This window comes from Oncorhynchus keta, chromosome 10 (genome assembly GCF_023373465.1).
Source record: "Oncorhynchus keta strain PuntledgeMale-10-30-2019 chromosome 10, Oket_V2, whole genome shotgun sequence".
Taxonomy (NCBI): Eukaryota; Metazoa; Chordata; class Actinopteri; order Salmoniformes; family Salmonidae; genus Oncorhynchus; species Oncorhynchus keta.
Window position 1 is genome coordinate 6,442,553 of NC_068430.1, and position 17,123 is coordinate 6,459,675.

The window sequence follows — 17,123 nt, forward strand, 5'->3', positions numbered from 1 at the left end:
AGGGACAGTTCCAGGGTCAGTAGCTATATACAGGGTCAGTTCCAGGGTCAGTAGCTATATACAGGGTCAGTTCCAGGGTCAGTAGCTATATACAGGGACAGTTCCAGGGTCAGTAGCTATATACAGGGACAGTTCCAGGGTCAGTAGCTATATACAGGGACAGTTCCAGGGTCAGTAGCTATATACAGGGTCAGGAGCTATATACAGGGTCAGTTCCAGGGTCAGTAGCTATATACAGGGACAGTTCCAGGGTCAGTAGCTATATACAGGGACAGTTCCAGGGTCAGTAGCTATATACAGGGTCAGTTCCAGGGTCAGTAGCTATATACAGGGTCAGGAGCTATATACAGGGTCAGTTCCAGGGTCAGTAGCTATATACAGGGTCAGTTACAGGGACAGTTCCAGGGTCAGTAGCTATATACAGGGTCAGTAGCTATATACAGGGTCAGTAGTTATATACAGGGTCAGTTCCAGGGTCAGTAGCTATATACAGGGTCAGGAGCTATATACAGGGTCAGTTCCAGGGTCAGTAGCTATATACAGGGTCAGTTACAGGGACAGTTCCAGGGTCATTAGCTATATACAGGGTCAGTAGCTATATACAGGGTCAGTAGCTATATACAGGCACAGTTCCAGGGTCAGTAGCTATATACAGGGACAGTTCCAGGGTCAGTAGCTATATACAGGGACAGTTCCAGGGTCAGTAGCTATATACAGGGTCAGTTCCAGGGTCAGGAGCTATATACAGGGTCAGTTACAGGGACAGTTCCAGGGTCAGTAGCTATATACAGGGTCAGTTCCAGGGTCAGAAGCTATATACAGGGTCAGTTACAGGGACAGTTCCAGGGTCAGTAGCTATATACAGGGTCAGTTCCAGGGTCAGTAGCTATATACAGGGACAGTTCCAGGGTCAGTAGCTATATACAGGGACAGTTCCAGGGTCAGTAGCTATATATTGGGTCAGTAGCTATATACAGGGTCAGTAGCTATATACAGGGACTGTTCCAGGTTCAGTAGCTATATACAGGGTCAGTAGCTATATACAGGGTCAGTTCCAGGGTCAGTAGCTATATACAGGGTCAGTAGTTATATACAGGGACAGTTCCAGGGTCAGTAGCTATATACAGGGTCAGTAGCTATATACAGGGTCAGTAGCTATATACAGGGACTGTTCCAGGGTCAGTAGCTATATACAGGGTCAGTAGCTATATACAGGGTCAGTTCCAGGGTCAGTAGCTATATACAGGGTCAGTTCCAGGGTCAGTAACTATATACAGGGTCAGTTCCAGGGTCAGTAGCTAAATACAGGGTCAGTAGCTATATACAGGGTCAGTTCCAGGGTCAGTAGCTATATACAGGGTCAGTTACAGGGTCAGTTCCAGGGTCAGTAGCTATATACAGGGACAGTTCCAGGGTCAGTAGCTATATACAGGGTCAGTAGCTATATACAGGGTCAGTAGCTATATACAGGGACAGTTCCAGGGTCAGTAGCTATATACAGGGTCAGTTCCAGGGTCAGTAGCTATATACAGGGTCAGTTCCAGGGTCAGTAGCTAAATACAGGGTCAGTAGCTATATACAGGGACAGTTCCAGGTTCAGTAGCTATATACAGGGTCAGTTCCAGGGTCAGTATCTATATACAGGGTCAGTTCCAGGGTCAGTAGCTATATACAGGGTCAGTTACAGGGTCGGTAGCTATATACAGGGACAGTTCCAGGGTCAGTAGCTATATACAGGGTCAGTTCCAGGGTCAGTAGCTATATACAGGGTCAGTTACAGGGTCGGTAGCTATATACAGGGACAGTTCCAGGGTCAGTAGCTATATACAGGGTCAGTTCCAGGGTCAGTAGCTATATACAGGGTCAGTTACAGGGTCAGTAGCTATATACAGGGACAGTTCCAGGGTCAGTAGCTATATACAGGGTCAGTTCCAGGGTCAGTAGCAATATACAGGGTCCGTTCCAGGGTCAGTAGCTATATACAGGGTCAGTTACAGGGTCAGTAGCTATATACAGGGTCAGTTACAGGGTCAGTAGCTATATACAGGGTCAGTAGCTATATACAGGGACAGTTCCAGGGTCAGTAGCTATATACAGGGTCAGTTCCAGGGTCAGTAGCTATATACAGGGTCAGTTCCAGGGTCAGTAGCTATATACAGGGTCAGTTACAGGGTCAGTAGCTAAATACAGGGTCAGTAGCTATATACAGGGACAGTTACAGGGACAGTTCCAGGGTCAGTAGGTATATACAGGGTCAGTTCCAGGGTCAGTAGCTATATACAGGGTCAGGAGCTATATACAGGGTCAGTTCCAGGGTCAGTAGCTATATACAGGGTCAGTTACAGGGACAGTTCCAGGGTCAGTAGCTATATACAGGGTCAGTAGCTATATACAGGGTCAGTAGTTATATACAGGGTCAGTTCCAGGGTCAGTAGCTATATACAGGGTCAGGAGCTATATACAGGGTCAGTTCCAGGGTCAGTAGCTATATACAGGGTCAGTTACAGGGACAGTTCCAGGGTCATTAGCTATATACAGGGTCAGTAGCTATATACAGGGTCAGTAGCTATATACAGGGTCAGTAGCTATATACAGGCACAGTTCCAGGGTCAGTAGCTATATACAGGGACAGTTCCAGGGTCAGTAGCTATATACAGGGACAGTTCCAGGGTCAGTAGCTATATACAGGGTCAGTTCCAGGGTCAGGAGCTATATACAGGGTCAGTTACAGGGACAGTTCCAGGGTCAGTAGCTATATACAGGGTCAGTTCCAGGGTCAGGAGCTATATACAGGGTCAGTTACAGGGACAGTTCCAGGGTCAGTAGCTATATACAGGGTCAGTTCCAGGGTCAGTAGCTATATACAGGGTCAGTTCCAGGGTCAGTAGCTATATACAGGGACAGTTCCAGGGTCAGTAGCTATATACAGGGACAGTTCCAGGGTCAGTAGCTATATATTGGGTCAGTAGCTATATACAGGGTCAGTAGCTATATACAGGGCCAGTTCCAGGGTCAGTAGCTATATACAGGGACAGTTCCAGGGTCAGTAGCTATATACAGGGTCAGTTCCAGGGTCAGTAGCTATATACAGGGTCAGTTCCAGGGTCAGTAGCTAAATACAGGGTCAGTAGCTATATACAGGGACAGTTCCAGGTTCAGTAGCTATATACAGGGTCAGTTCCAGGGTCAGTATCTATATACAGGGTCAGTTCCAGGGTCAGTAGCTATATACAGGGTCAGTTACAGGGTCGGTAGCTATATACAGGGACAGTTCCAGGGTCAGTAGCTATATACAGGGTCAGTTACAGGGTCAGTAGCTATATACAGGGTCAGTTCCAGGGTCAGTAGCTATATACAGGGTCAGTTCCAGGGTCAGTAGCTAAATACAGGGTCAGTAGCTATATACAGGGACAGTTCCAGGTTCAGTAGCTATATACAGGGTCAGTTCCAGGGTCAGTATCTATATACAGGGTCAGTTCCAGGGTCAGTAGCTATATACAGGGTCAGTTACAGGGTCAGTAGCTATATACAGGGTCAGTTCCAGGGTCAGTAGCTATATACAGGGTCAGTTACAGGGTCGGTAGCTATATACAGGGACAGTTCCAGGGTCAGTAGCTATATACAGGGTCAGTTCCAGGGTCAGTAGCTATATACAGGGTCAGTTACAGGGTCAGTAGCTATATACAGGGACAGTTCCAGGGTCAGTAGCTATATACAGGGTCAGTTCCAGGGTCAGTAGCAATATACAGGGTCCGTTCCAGGGTCAGTAGCTATATACAGGGTCAGTTACAGGGTCAGTAGCTATATACAGGGTCAGTTACAGGGTCAGTAGCTATATACAGGGTCAGTAGCTATATACAGGGACTGTTCCAGGGTCAGTAGCTATATACAGGGTCAGTAGCTATATACAGGGTCAGTTCCAGGGTCAGTAGCTATATACAGGGTCAGTTCCAGGGTCAGTAGCTAAATACAGGGTCAGTAGCTATATACAGGGACAGTTCCAGGTTCAGTAGCTATATACAGGGTCAGTTCCAGGGTCAGTATCTATATACAGGGTCAGTTCCAGGGTCAGTAGCTATATACAGGGTCAGTTACAGGGTCAGTAGCTATATACAGGGTCAGTTCCAGGGTCAGTAGCTATATACAGGGTCAGTTACAGGGTCGGTAGCTATATACAGGGACAGTTCCAGGGTCAGTAGCTATATACAGGGTCAGTTCCAGGGTCAGTAGCTATATACAGGGTCAGTTACAGGGTCAGTAGCTATATACAGGGACAGTTCAGGGTCAGTAGCTATATACAGGGTCAGTTCCAGGGTCAGTAGCAATATACAGGGTCAGGGTCAGTAGCTATATACAGGGTCAGTTACAGGGTCAGTAGCTATATACAGGGTCAGTTACAGGGTCAGTAGCTATATACAGGGTCAGTAGCTATATACAGGGACTGTTCCAGGGTCAGTAGCTATATACAGGGTCAGTAGCTATATACAGGGTCAGTTCCAGGGTCAGTAGCTATATACAGGGTCAGTTCCAGGGTCAGTAACTATATACAGGGTCAGTTCCAGGGTCAGTAGCTAAATACAGGGTCAGTAGCTATATACAGGGTCAGTTCCAGGGTCAGTAGCTATATACAGGGTCAGTTACAGGGTCAGTTCCAGGGTCAGTAGCTATATACAGGGACAGTTCCAGGGTCAGTAGCTATATACAGGGTCAGTAGCTATATACAGGGTCAGTAGCTATATACAGGGACAGTTCCAGGGTCAGTAGCTATATACAGGGTCAGTTCCAGGGTCAGTAGCTATATACAGGGTCAGTTCCAGGGTCAGTAGCTAAATACAGGGTCAGTTCCAGGGACAGTTCAGGTTCAGTAGCTATATACAGGGTCAGTTCCAGGGTCAGTATCTATATACAGGGTCAGTTCCAGGGTCGGTAGCTATATACAGGGACAGTTCCAGGGTCAGTAGCTATATACAGGGTCAGTTCCAGGGTCAGTAGCTATATACAGGGTCAGTTACAGGGTCGGTAGCTATATACAGGGACAGTTCCAGGGTCAGTAGCTATATACAGGGTCAGTTCCAGGGTCAGTAGCTATATACAGGGTCAGTTACAGGGTCAGTAGCTATATACAGGGACAGTTCCAGGGTCAGTAGCTATATACAGGGTCAGTTCCAGGGTCAGTAGCAATATACAGGGTCCGTTCCAGGGTCAGTAGCTATATACAGGGTCAGTTACAGGGTCAGTAGCTATATACAGGGTCAGTTACAGGGTCAGTAGCTATATACAGGGTCAGTAGCTATATACAGGGACAGTTCCAGGGTCAGTAGCTATATACAGGGTCAGTTCCAGGGTCAGTAGCTATATACAGGGTCAGTTCCAGGGTCAGTAGCTATATACAGGGTCAGTTACAGGGTCAGTAGCTAAATACAGGGTCAGTAGCTATATACAGGGACAGTTACAGGGACAGTTCCAGGGTCAGTAACTATATACAGGGTCAGTTCCAGGGTCAGTAGCTATATACAGGGTCATTAGCTATATACAGGGTCAGTTACAGGGTCGGTAGCTATATACAGGGTCAGTTCCAGGGTCAGTAGCTATATACAGGGTCAGTTCCAGGGTCAGTAGCTATATACAGGGTCAGTTCCAGGGTCAGTAGCTATATACAGGGTCAGTTCCAGGGTCAGTAGCTAAATACAGGGTCAGTAGCTATATACAGGGTCAGTTCCAGGGTCAGTAGCTAAATACAGGGTCAGTAGCTATATACAGGGTCAGTAGCTATATACAGGGACAGTTACAGGGACAGTTACAGGGTCAGTTCCAGGGTCAGTAGCTAAATACAGGGTCAGTTGCTAAATACAGGGTCAGTAGCTATATACAGGGACAGTTACAGGGACAGTTACAGGGTCAGTTCCAGGGTCAGTAGCTAAATACAGGGTCAGTAGCTATATACAGGGTCAGTTCCAGGGTCAGTAGCTAAATACAGGGTCGGTAGCTATATACAGGGTCAGTTCCAGGGTCAGTTCCAGGGTCAGTAGCTATATACAGGGTCAGTTCCAGGGTCAGTTCCAGGGTCAGTAGCTATATACAGGGTCAGTAGCTATATACAGGGTCAGTTACAGGGTCAGTTCCAGGGTCAGTAGCTATATACAGGGTCAGTTCCAGGGTCAGTAGCTATATACAGGGACAGTTACAGGGTCAGTAGCCATGGAGCGGCAGGTAGCCTAGAGTGTTGGATCGAAAGGTTGCTGGATCGAATCCCCGAGCTGACAAGGTAAAAATCTGTTGTTCTACCCCCTGAACAGGCAGTTACCCCAGTGTTCCCAGGCCGTCATTGAAAATAAGAATTTGTTCTTAACTGACTTGCCTGGTTAAATAAAGGTTAAATATAAAGGGGCATTTCATGTTTTGACCAGTGCACATCATGTACAGTCGGGTACAGGAAGTCAGTATCAATTAACATAGACTCACCACACAAAGAAGAGGCGTGATCACAGACCAGCTCCATTTCATCCAGGGATTTGGTCGGTAGCCAATCATGTCTTCAATCGCATCATAGAAATTATCAACGCCTGACGGGAGGAGAACATGGTTAAATAGGGGTCATTTTTGGTCATTTTAGCATTTAAAAAAAATCCTGAACAAACACTTGCACCCCCCCCCCCTCCCCCTTCTAGTTCTGACTTTGCTGATAGCTACTTTACTGAGGGGAAAGTGTAGTTACTATGACTGAGATATGTGGCTGTTTTCACCAAGCTATCTTAAGATCCATGAACTATCTGTAAGTCTCTCTGGATGAGAGCGTCCGCCAAATGACCGAAATGTCAAAAATGTAAATTATGACACGACATAAAAGGCAAATCAGACAGATTTCCCCAATATAGTATGTCTCATTCTTGTCTTTGTGATGGGACACAGCCACATACTCTGGGTCTACTTCTCGGTCTATTTTGGCACTGTCAGTTGATATAATGCAACAATAAAGTGTAACAAAGGGGAAAATATATTTGTTGCATTCGAGACAGAACTGTAAAACCTCTAGATAGCATGTGATTGTAACGTATTATAAAAGGTAGCCTAGTGCTTAAGACAATGGTGCCAGTAAAGGGAAACGTTGCTGGTTCAAATCCCTGAACCCTGACCTAGGTGGATGAAATCAAATAATCTGAACCCATGACCTACCTGGTTCAGTGTTCCATATCCCAATGGAAAGTCAAATATCCCAATGGAACTGTCAATATCCCAATGGAACCTGCCCCATATCCCAATGGAACCTTGGAAATATCCCAATGGAACCTTGACCTAATCTGAATGTGCCCATGAGGAAGACGCTTGACCTGAATTGCTCCTGTACGTTGCTCTGGTTAAGGAACATCTGTTAACTGACCAACATGTCAAATGATATGTTTAACTGACATAGAGCCTGAGGACGTTGAATGTTCACAGTTTCTATACAGACACACGGAGCATTGTGTTTCAGAGCAGACGTACCATAAACCCAGGCTACAGCAATACATTCAAAGAATGCAACCCACAAAAGGCACACACCGCTGGCTGCATAGTAGTCAAAGAGCTGAAATACATACATGCCACCCTGTGGGAGAGAGACACAGGCAGGATTTAGTGCTTGGCTCATGTTGGAATGTAGCATGCTAAGATAGATGTACAGTCAGAGACACAGTAGAAGTTGATATACTGTAGTGTATGTAGGGCTGGTGAGGGTGTTGGCCCCTAAGACCAGTGGTGGGAGAATACACAGGTTTGCATTCCAACTGACACTCTGTTTCCTACGTCAATTGTTTCCAACCGCTGTGCTGTGAAACTTTTCCTAATCTTGATTATGTTTTTGATGACTCACTTATAAACGTGCCCTGTGGAATGCACGGAATAGCCCAACGGAACCTTGAGCGGTTCAGTGTTCCAACGGAATATCCCAACGGAACCTTGAGCGGTTCAGTGTTCCAATGGAATATCCCAACGGAACCTTGAGCGGTTCAGTGTTCCAACGGAATATCCCAACGGAACCTTGAGCGGTTCAGTGTTCCAACGGAATATCCCAACGGAACCTTGAGCGGTTCAGTGTTCCAACGGAATATCCCAATGTAACCTTGAGCGGTTCAGTGTTCCAACGGAATATCCCAACGGAACCTTGAGCCGTCCAGTGTTCCAACGAAATAGCCCAACGGAACCTTGAGCCGTCCAGTGTTCCAACGAAATAGCCAACGGAATCTTGAGCCGTCCAGTGTTCCAACGAAATAGCCCAACAGAGCACTCCGTGACAGGCAGCATGAGACTGTGATGTCATGGAAAAAACTTGGATAAAGCAGTAACTGACTCCCTGACTCCCTGGCTGTCTAGGGGGGCCTGCCTGAGGGGAATCACATGCTTGTTTCTACATTGCGAGGCCGAGAGGCAGGGAGGTTTTCAGAAAGAGTGGAGATAAAAGACAGCGATTTAAGTGTGTGAGCCAGAAGCGTCTCTAAATAGATCATACCGTAGGCTACAGGGAAGCTCTTGATAGTACAGCAGCATATTTAGTGGTGCTATTATAAGGGACTGGCTGGCATGAGAAGACAGGAAAAGAGGAAGTGGAACTGTTGTTTTGGGACTCTTGTTGCTGGGGGAATTCTGAGGTTTATTAACAATCCCACTTAATACTTTGTTCTATTCATTAGGGCAGTAGTGGTTCCCAAACGTGTACTCACTGGTTCTGACCTGAGTACCCCTGGGGACCCTTGTACCCCTGTTTGGGAACCACTGCCTTCGGGTGTAGCTATTTACTGCACTACACATGTGGTGCTGCATATTGTATTGAAAGTTATGCCCTAATATGTCTATAGCCCGCATTGTTATGGAAGCTGATAATGGAGACAGCAGTAATAGCAGAGGCCACAGTACCATATTAGGGCAAATTATAATATTAGACATAAATAACTTTAGTCAGATCGTTTTGTATTCATTAAGGGGGTGTAGGAAAGTACATTCACTAGACCTTACTTCAGTAACACTACTACAGTAATATGATATCAGTGTAAAAAAGTACACTACTAGTAACCATGGTCCCAGAAGATAGTACTTACCCTAGTAACCATGGTAAGTCCCAGAAGATAGTACTTACCCTAGTAACCATGGTAAGTCCCGGAAGATAGTACTTACCCTAGTAACCATGGTAAGTCCCAGAAGATAGCTTATGGAGCACACAATAGCTATAAAAATTTCCCGACGGTAACCCTTCCTTAGGAAGGAGGGATACAGATCCACCAAGGAAGTGATCTGTCCTTCCACTTCCACAAACTGAGGACAGAAAGACAGAGACAAGAGATCTCATTAACACTCAGTTAACATACTATACCGGTCAATGTCTGATAGGCTAACAGTGTTGTGATCAGGGTTGGGGGTTGGGGGGTCAAATATATTTGAATTAGGCTGTTTGAGAAAGCTTGAATCATACAGATATGTAGGATTTTAAATATGAGCCAGTTTGTTACAACAGGAAAATAATCCTGCAGCAACAGGAAATGTGAATTGTTACGTGGATTATAACTAATGGACATTTTTGTAAGGGTTGATACATTTTTTATGTGTTCGAAAATCAAGTCCGAAATTTTTAAATGGAAATTACAAACTTGAGAAGCCTTTTTAATCCTCAAATACACTACAGGTTTTACATTTCCTGCATGCTAGGAAAGTTATCCTGCAACAACTGTAGCAGATCAAAGCTGTGTGCTGGAAAACCCTGGTTGTGCATAGGTGAAGTTAGGCCTTGTGGTGCTCATAGGTGAAGTTAGGCCTTGTGGTGTTCATAGGTGAAGTTAGGCCTTGTGGTGCTCATAGGTGAAGTTAGGCCTTGTGGTGCTCATAGGTGAAGTCAGGCCTTGTGGTGTTCATAGGTGAAGTCAGGCCTTGTGGTGTTCATAGGTGAAGTTAGGCCTTGTGGTGCTCATCGGTGAAGTCAGGCCTTGTGGTTTTCATAGGTGAAGGTAGGCCTTGTGGTGCTCATAGGTGAAGTCAGGCCTTGTGGTGTTCATAGGTGAAGTCAGGCCTTGTGGTGTTCATAGATTAAGTTAGGCCTTGTGGTGTTCATAGATTAAGTTAGGTCTTGTGGTGCTCATCGGTGAAGTCAGGCCTTGTGGTCTTCATAGGTGAAGTTAGGCCTTGTGGTGCTCATAGGTGAAGTTAGGCCTTGTGGTGTTCATAGATGAAGTTAGGCCTTGTGGTGCTCATCGGTGAAGTCAGGCCTTGTGGTCTTCATAGGTGAAGGTAGGCCTTGTGGTGCTCATAGGTGAAGTTAGGCCTGGTGGTGCTCATAGGTGAAGTTAGGCCTTGTGGTGCTCATAGGTGAAGTTAGGCCTTGTGGTTTTCATAGGTGAAGTTAGGCCTTGTGGTGCTCATAGGTGAAGTTAGGCCTTGTGGTGCTCGTGAATTTCCATCATTTTTTCAGCTTCAGGCGAGCCCTAACATCTCACTTAAAACATCGCTTTGTGTTTAATGCGTTATGTATCTGGATAGTATAAATAATTGTATGTAATACAATTAATTGCCTTCTTGTATCAAAATAGTGGACCTGTGTGGCTCAGTTGGAGGAGCATTGAAACACCAAAGGAAGTGCGTTCATTTCCTGTTGTGGTCACCCCATATATAAAATGTATGCAAGAATGACTGTAATTGGTTTTGGATGAAAGCATATATATTACTAAGGATTAATGACTTAGCAGGGGGTTGCATTTCACCAGCACAGAGAAATCTGATATTGTTGAGGGTGACAAACTTAATTGTCAGTGACACAACCCTCAGCAGTTGCCAGTAAACAGTGTTGGTTTTTTGTACCTATCACTTCTTGTATCAAGTCACCCAGCGATTCTGAGAAAGTGGCTTCAAGGTCTAGATTCAATCAGATCAGGTGTTAACCGGCGATAGCAGACACCCACATTGTGGCTGTTTAGGCGGTGTCGGAGTGGGTGTTTAGGCGGTGTCCAAGAGGGTGTTTAGGCGGTGTCCAAGAGGGTGTTTAGGCGGTGTCCAAGAGGGTGTTTAGGCGGTGTCCCAGAGGGTGTTTAGGCGGTGTCCAAGAGGGTGTTTAGGCGGTGTCCAAGAGGGTGTTTAGGCGGTGTCCAAGAGGGTGTTTAGGCGGTGTCCAAGTGGGTGTTTAGGCGGTGTCCAAGAGGGTGTTTAGGCGGTGTCCAAGAGGGTGTTTAGGCGGTGTCCAAGTGGGTGTTTCGGCGGTGTCCAAGAGGGTGTTTCGGCGGTGTCCAAGAGGGTGTTTAGGCGGTGTCCAAGTGGGTGTTTAGGCGGTGTCCAAGAGGGTGTTTAGGCGGTGTCCAAGAGGGTGTTTAGGCGGTGTCCAAGTGGGTGTTTAGGCGGTGTCCAAGTGGGTGTTTAGGCGGTGTCCAAGAGGGTGTTTGGGCGGTGTCCAAGAGGGTGTTTAGGCGGTGTCCAAGTAGGTGTTTAGGCGGTGTCCAAGAGGGTGTTTAGGCGGTGTCCAAGAGGGTGTTTAGGCGGTGTCCAAGAGGGTGTTTAGGCGGTGTCCAAGTGGGTGTTTAGGCGGTGTCCAAGTGGGTGTTTAGGCGGTGTCCAAGAGGGTGTTTAGGCGGTGTCCAAGAGGGTGTTTAGGCGGTGTCCAAGTGGGTGTTTAGGCGGTGTCCAAGTGGGTGTTTAGGCGGTGTCCAAGTGGGTGTTTAGGCGGTGTCCAAGTGGGTGTTTAGGCGGTGTCCAAGAGGGTCTAATTGAGGTAGATAACATCTCACATTCCAGTGTTCCAACTTGTAAACAAGGCTCAGGGTTTCTGTTCATTCGACGCCGTTGAGCCAATGGCGATGTCCGCTTTAGGTATAATGCCGGGAGCCACTTGTGAATTTGACAGCTCTAATGAAGATCCAACTCCGACAGAGTCAAAACAAGCGCCGTGCGAGGGGTTGTTGGCTAAATATGATCTGACTGAGTAGAGACACTATGTTTTAGCTACAACAGCTGCAGCAATGTGAATTCTTCTTCGTTTTTCTCTCCTGCTTCATAGTGTCCTCCACTACCCCCTACCTAGTGTACACTAGAGTCTCTAGACCAAAGCTAGTACTATAGTAGCACATTCTACTTGTGTATGGTGTTGTACAGTCCCAAATACATTCAAACCTGTCAATGTTAGTCTATGGAATCCCAGACACCTATGTATAGATATGGAACAGTATCTTATGATACTTAGGTACAGTGTTCTACAGTAGTCAGTACTCGTGTATTCATGATAATATATGTCGCTCAGACACCACCCATGTTACAGTTTCACCATCTCAGCAATCATGTGACTCGTGTAAAAACAAAACGGACTTACTGAAACGTACAACTTCCCTTTACGAGTCCATCAAATGTGTTTCATCCTCTCAGTGTTCATATGACTGGTATAAATAAACCTGCTTACTACTGTGTCATAGCAACCTGACCTGACCTATAATCATTCTGATCCTTGATTCATAATGAGTATAGTACTGACCTGAGTGATTCAGACTCAGATTCTGATTCTTGATTCATAATGAGAATAGTACTGACCTGAGTGATTCAGACTCAGATTCTGATTCTTGATTCATAATGAGTATAGTACTGACCTGAGTGATTCAGACTCAGATTCTGATTCTTGATTCATAATGAGAATAGTACTGACCTGAGTGATTCAGACTCAGATTCTGATTCTTGATTCATAATGAGTATAGTACTGACCTGAGTGATTCAGACTCAGATTCAGATTCTTGATTCATAATGAGTATAGTACTGACCTGACTGATTCAGACTCAGATTCTGATTCTTGATTCATAATGAGTATAGTACTGACCTGAGTGATTCAGACTCAGATTCAGATTCTTGATTCATAATGAGTATAGTATTGACCTGACTGATTCAGACTCAGATTCTGATTCTTGATTCATAATGAGTATAGTACTGACCTGAGTGATTCAGACTCAGATTCTGATTCTTGATTCATAATGAGTATAGTACTGACCTGAGTGATTCAGACTCAGATTCTGATTCTTGATTCATAATGAGTATAGTACTGACCTGACTGATTCAGACACAGATTCTGATTCTTGATTCATAATGAGAATAGTACTGACCTGACTGATTCAGACTCAGATTCAGATTCTTGATTCATAATGAGTATAGTACTGACCTGACTGTCGAGACCCAGCAGCAGAAGCATGATGAAGAAGAGGATAGCCCAGAAGGTTGGCAGCGGCATCATAGACACAGCTTTAGGATAGGCAATGAAGGCCAAGCCAGGACCTAGAGAGGAACAAGAAGTGAGAGGGGGGACGGGGAAGTGGAGAAAACACAATTAGAAACCAGGGTTCTATCGTTTGATCTGGTCTGATGCTGCCATTGGTGCGTCCAAATATAGCACAGACCAAACTCGAATGTTAAGAAATAAAATAAAATAAAAATCTCAAGTTGTAAAAATCTTTTCTCGTCTCGTCTCATCTTATCCTTACAATCACAGACTTAAGGCCGTGTAAGTGTAATGCATTGTCAATGGTATCTTAACTCATGGCATCTTAACTCATGGTATCTTAACTCATGGTATCTTAACTCATGGCATCTTAACTCATGGCATCTTAACTCATGGCATCTTAACTCATGGTATCTTAACTCATGGCATCTTAACTCATGGCATCTTAACTCATGGTTATTTCCTGGTAAGACTAGGTATTCATGTTATGGAGAAGGTCAACGGAGTCTTACAATAGCAGTACGATGTTCATCCAATATCAACAGCTGTAACAATAACAATTACACTAGTGGGATATATAGGCTAGTATATAACATGACTAGTATAGTATATAGTAGAATATATAGGCTAGTATATAACATGACTAGTATAGTATATAGTAGAATATATAGGCTAGTATATAACATGACTAGTATTGTATATAGTAGAATATATAGGCTAGTATATAACATGACTAGTATAGTATATAGTAGAATATATAGGCTAGTATATAACATAACTAGTATAGTATATAGTAGAATATATAGGCTAGTATATAACATAACTAGTATAGTATATAGTAGAATATATAGGCTAGTATATAACATGACTAGTATAGTATATAGTAGAATATATAGGCTAGTATAGTATATAGTAGAATATATAGGCTTGTATATAACATGACTAGTATAGTATATAGTAGAATATATAGGCTAGTATATAACATGACTAGTTTAGTATATAGTAGAATATATAGGCTAATATATAACATAACTAGTATAGTATCTAGTAGAATATATAGGCTAATATATAACATAACTAATATATTATATAGTAGAATATATAGGCTAATATATAACATAACTAGTATAGTATACAGTACAATATATAGCCTAGTATATAACATGACTGCTATAGTATATAGCAGAATATATAGGCGAGTACATAACATGACTAGTATAGTATATAGTAGAATATATAGGCTAGTATATAACATGACTAGTATAGTATATAGTAGAATATATATGCTAGTATATAACATAACTAGTATAGTATATAGTAGAATATATAGGCTAATATATAACATAACTAGTATAGTATACAGTACAATATATAGCCTAGTATATAACATGACTGCTATAGTATATAGCAGAATGTATAGGCTAGTACATAACATGACTGCTATAGTATATAGCAGAATGTATAGGCTAGTACATAACATGACTAGTATAGTACATAGTAGAATATATAGCCTAGTATATAACATGACTAGTATAGTATATAGTAGAATATATAGGCTAGTATATAACATGACTGCTATAGTATATAGCAGAATGTATAGGCTAGTACATAACATGACTAGTATAGTATATAGTAGAATATATAGTATATAATAACATGACTAGTATAGTATATAGTAGAATATATAGGATAATATATAACATAACTAGTATAGTATATAGGCTAATATATAGTATATAATAACATGACTAGTATAGTATATAGTAGAATATATAGGCTAGTACATAACATGACTAGTATAGTATATAGTATATATATAGTATATAATAACATGACTAGTATAGTATATAGTAGAATATATAGGCTAGTATATAACATAACTAGTATAGTATATAGTAGAATATATAGTATATAATAACAACGACAGGATCAGAGACAACATACGTCGCCTCTTCTCGATTGTAACTATAGCAACGTCTCGATAACGTGGCGTTATAACTTTGGGATAACCTGTTACAACAGAAGGTAAAAAAACAAAACAGGAAAAACAGCAAAACACATAGTATAACGTTGGTTTAACTGTTAAAATAGGCATCCAACCAAACACGACACGATTGGCTGGCAGACTGCCGAAGCTGGCATTGTTACATCCCTAATAATAATTACTAAATAAAAGCCTCTCTCGTGTTTGAGGCTGGTCTAGCGGGTAACAGCGTCGCCCCTGCAGAAGTTGGTACCAATCAGCGTTGGTACCAATCTGAATCTACTCTGCATCTCCCTAAAATTAAAACCTCTTCAGGATCAAGTTGCAACAGTTTAAGACAAACTTGCCTCTTCCCCAGTCAGTGGAAAGTCAGCACGAGGTGTAAGCTTCAATATGGTGTCACAAACCATCTACAGTACTGTGTACTCAAATTCCTGCTGTCGAAACACCTTGGATTACCTCTATTAAACGACTTACAGTAGCATTACTCTCGTACAGTCAACTAATCAACTAGATTAGTTTCATCCATATTTTCCTACATACATTCACTGAATCTTTGTATTCAGACAGGAACTTCCTGTACAGTTTCCTGGATATTCAGACAGGAACTTCCTGTACAGTTTCCTGGATATTCAGACAGGAACTTCCTGTACAGTTTCCTGGACCGGGATAGAGTGTGTTCAAGGTCAGAGCAGACTGTCCAGGCTGACTAAACACTGTCGGAGGGGGTCAACAATACTGGAAATGCAGTCTATTAAAAACAAAGACCCATATGTCATATTATAATGTATTTCTGCTATACCAGAGGAGAAATGAGGCGTGTTTTTTTTTCCTAATTACAGAGGAAATAAACTAAAAACATCAACACGGATGCATGTCTCTTGTAAATCCACAGTAGAAGAAGAATTAAGTTTTCAAAGTAATTAGTTAAATTGGTACTTAATTATTATTGCCCCAACACAATACTTTTACAATGAGAAAACAGAATGCATATAGAATCCACAATGGGCATCAACCACTGAACTGAAAATAACATTGGGGGAAAAAAATGGATAAGTATGCTAGACCTTAAAATACAGAATGAAGTACCCATGAGTCAGACTTCTTTGGTTTTTGTTTTGACTTGGCACAAGTCCTTTGATTACTGCCTCTCACACAGTAGATATCTGTTGGAACAGTCTGGAACTGGACACTTAAATCTACTGGTAATCTTGAGAAGAAAATCTTCTGATGGATCTCTCAAGCATGGCATGACTCTTCGCTCCCTAGCGTTCTGGATAAGATCCAATTTAACAGTAAAACTATTTGTTCCCCCCCCCCCCCCCCCCCACCCCCACACACACACCAGCATTTCACTTGATTTGCTTGAAGAAACGAACCAGATCCAACTCTGTGGAGTCCACGTCATACAGAATCACTGCACATTTTTATCACAGTAAGCTCTTTTTTTTTTTATACTGTAACTTGATATTTTATTTCTGTCAACGAGTGTTCAATTGCCGAAACTTCCATATTTCGATGCCGTCTTTAACAAAAAATAAATAAATGAATCCACTGCTTTCATTACATTTCACTTTATCTAGTGTCTTTTTAAGATGTTGTATTATTTCTGTTGGATAGAACCAGCAACTGTTGTTTGTTTATTTGTTGTTTGTTTATTTGTTGTTTGTTTATTTTTAAGTAGCAGCGCCCACCATCACTGCCACTTTGACCACCTCGTACCTGACTCTGCCACATCGGCAATGTCCACCCCTTGCTCTTGTGCCATGAAGCCCAGGACGGAAAATATTGCGAAGCCAGACACAAAACTGGTACCGCTGTTCAGGCCTCCCAGCAGCAAACAGTCCCTATATCACACATATGTCATGGAGGTTGTTAATGAACACAAAAGGAACCTAGATCACCCCCACCCCACCCCACTTTGTTTTGTCTTGTCTT

At 43.1% G+C, this 17,123-nt stretch overlaps 1 protein-coding gene across 1 annotated transcript in view; it reads right to left on the reverse strand.

Annotated features, from left to right (window-relative positions):
- LOC118378281 (sodium- and chloride-dependent taurine transporter-like) overlaps positions 1-17,123 on the reverse strand; it is a 68,492-nt gene that overhangs the window by 15,485 nt on the left and 35,884 nt on the right. Inside the window, exons 8-12 of the mRNA XM_052526252.1 lie at positions 16,908-17,032; positions 13,145-13,257; positions 9,148-9,285; positions 7,483-7,585; positions 6,463-6,563 (exon numbers count right to left, since the gene is read on the reverse strand). Coding sequence (XP_052382212.1) covers positions 6,463-6,563; positions 7,483-7,585; positions 9,148-9,285; positions 13,145-13,257; positions 16,908-17,032 — 580 coding nt within the window. The remainder of the gene's footprint in view (positions 1-6,462; positions 6,564-7,482; positions 7,586-9,147; positions 9,286-13,144; positions 13,258-16,907; positions 17,033-17,123) is intronic.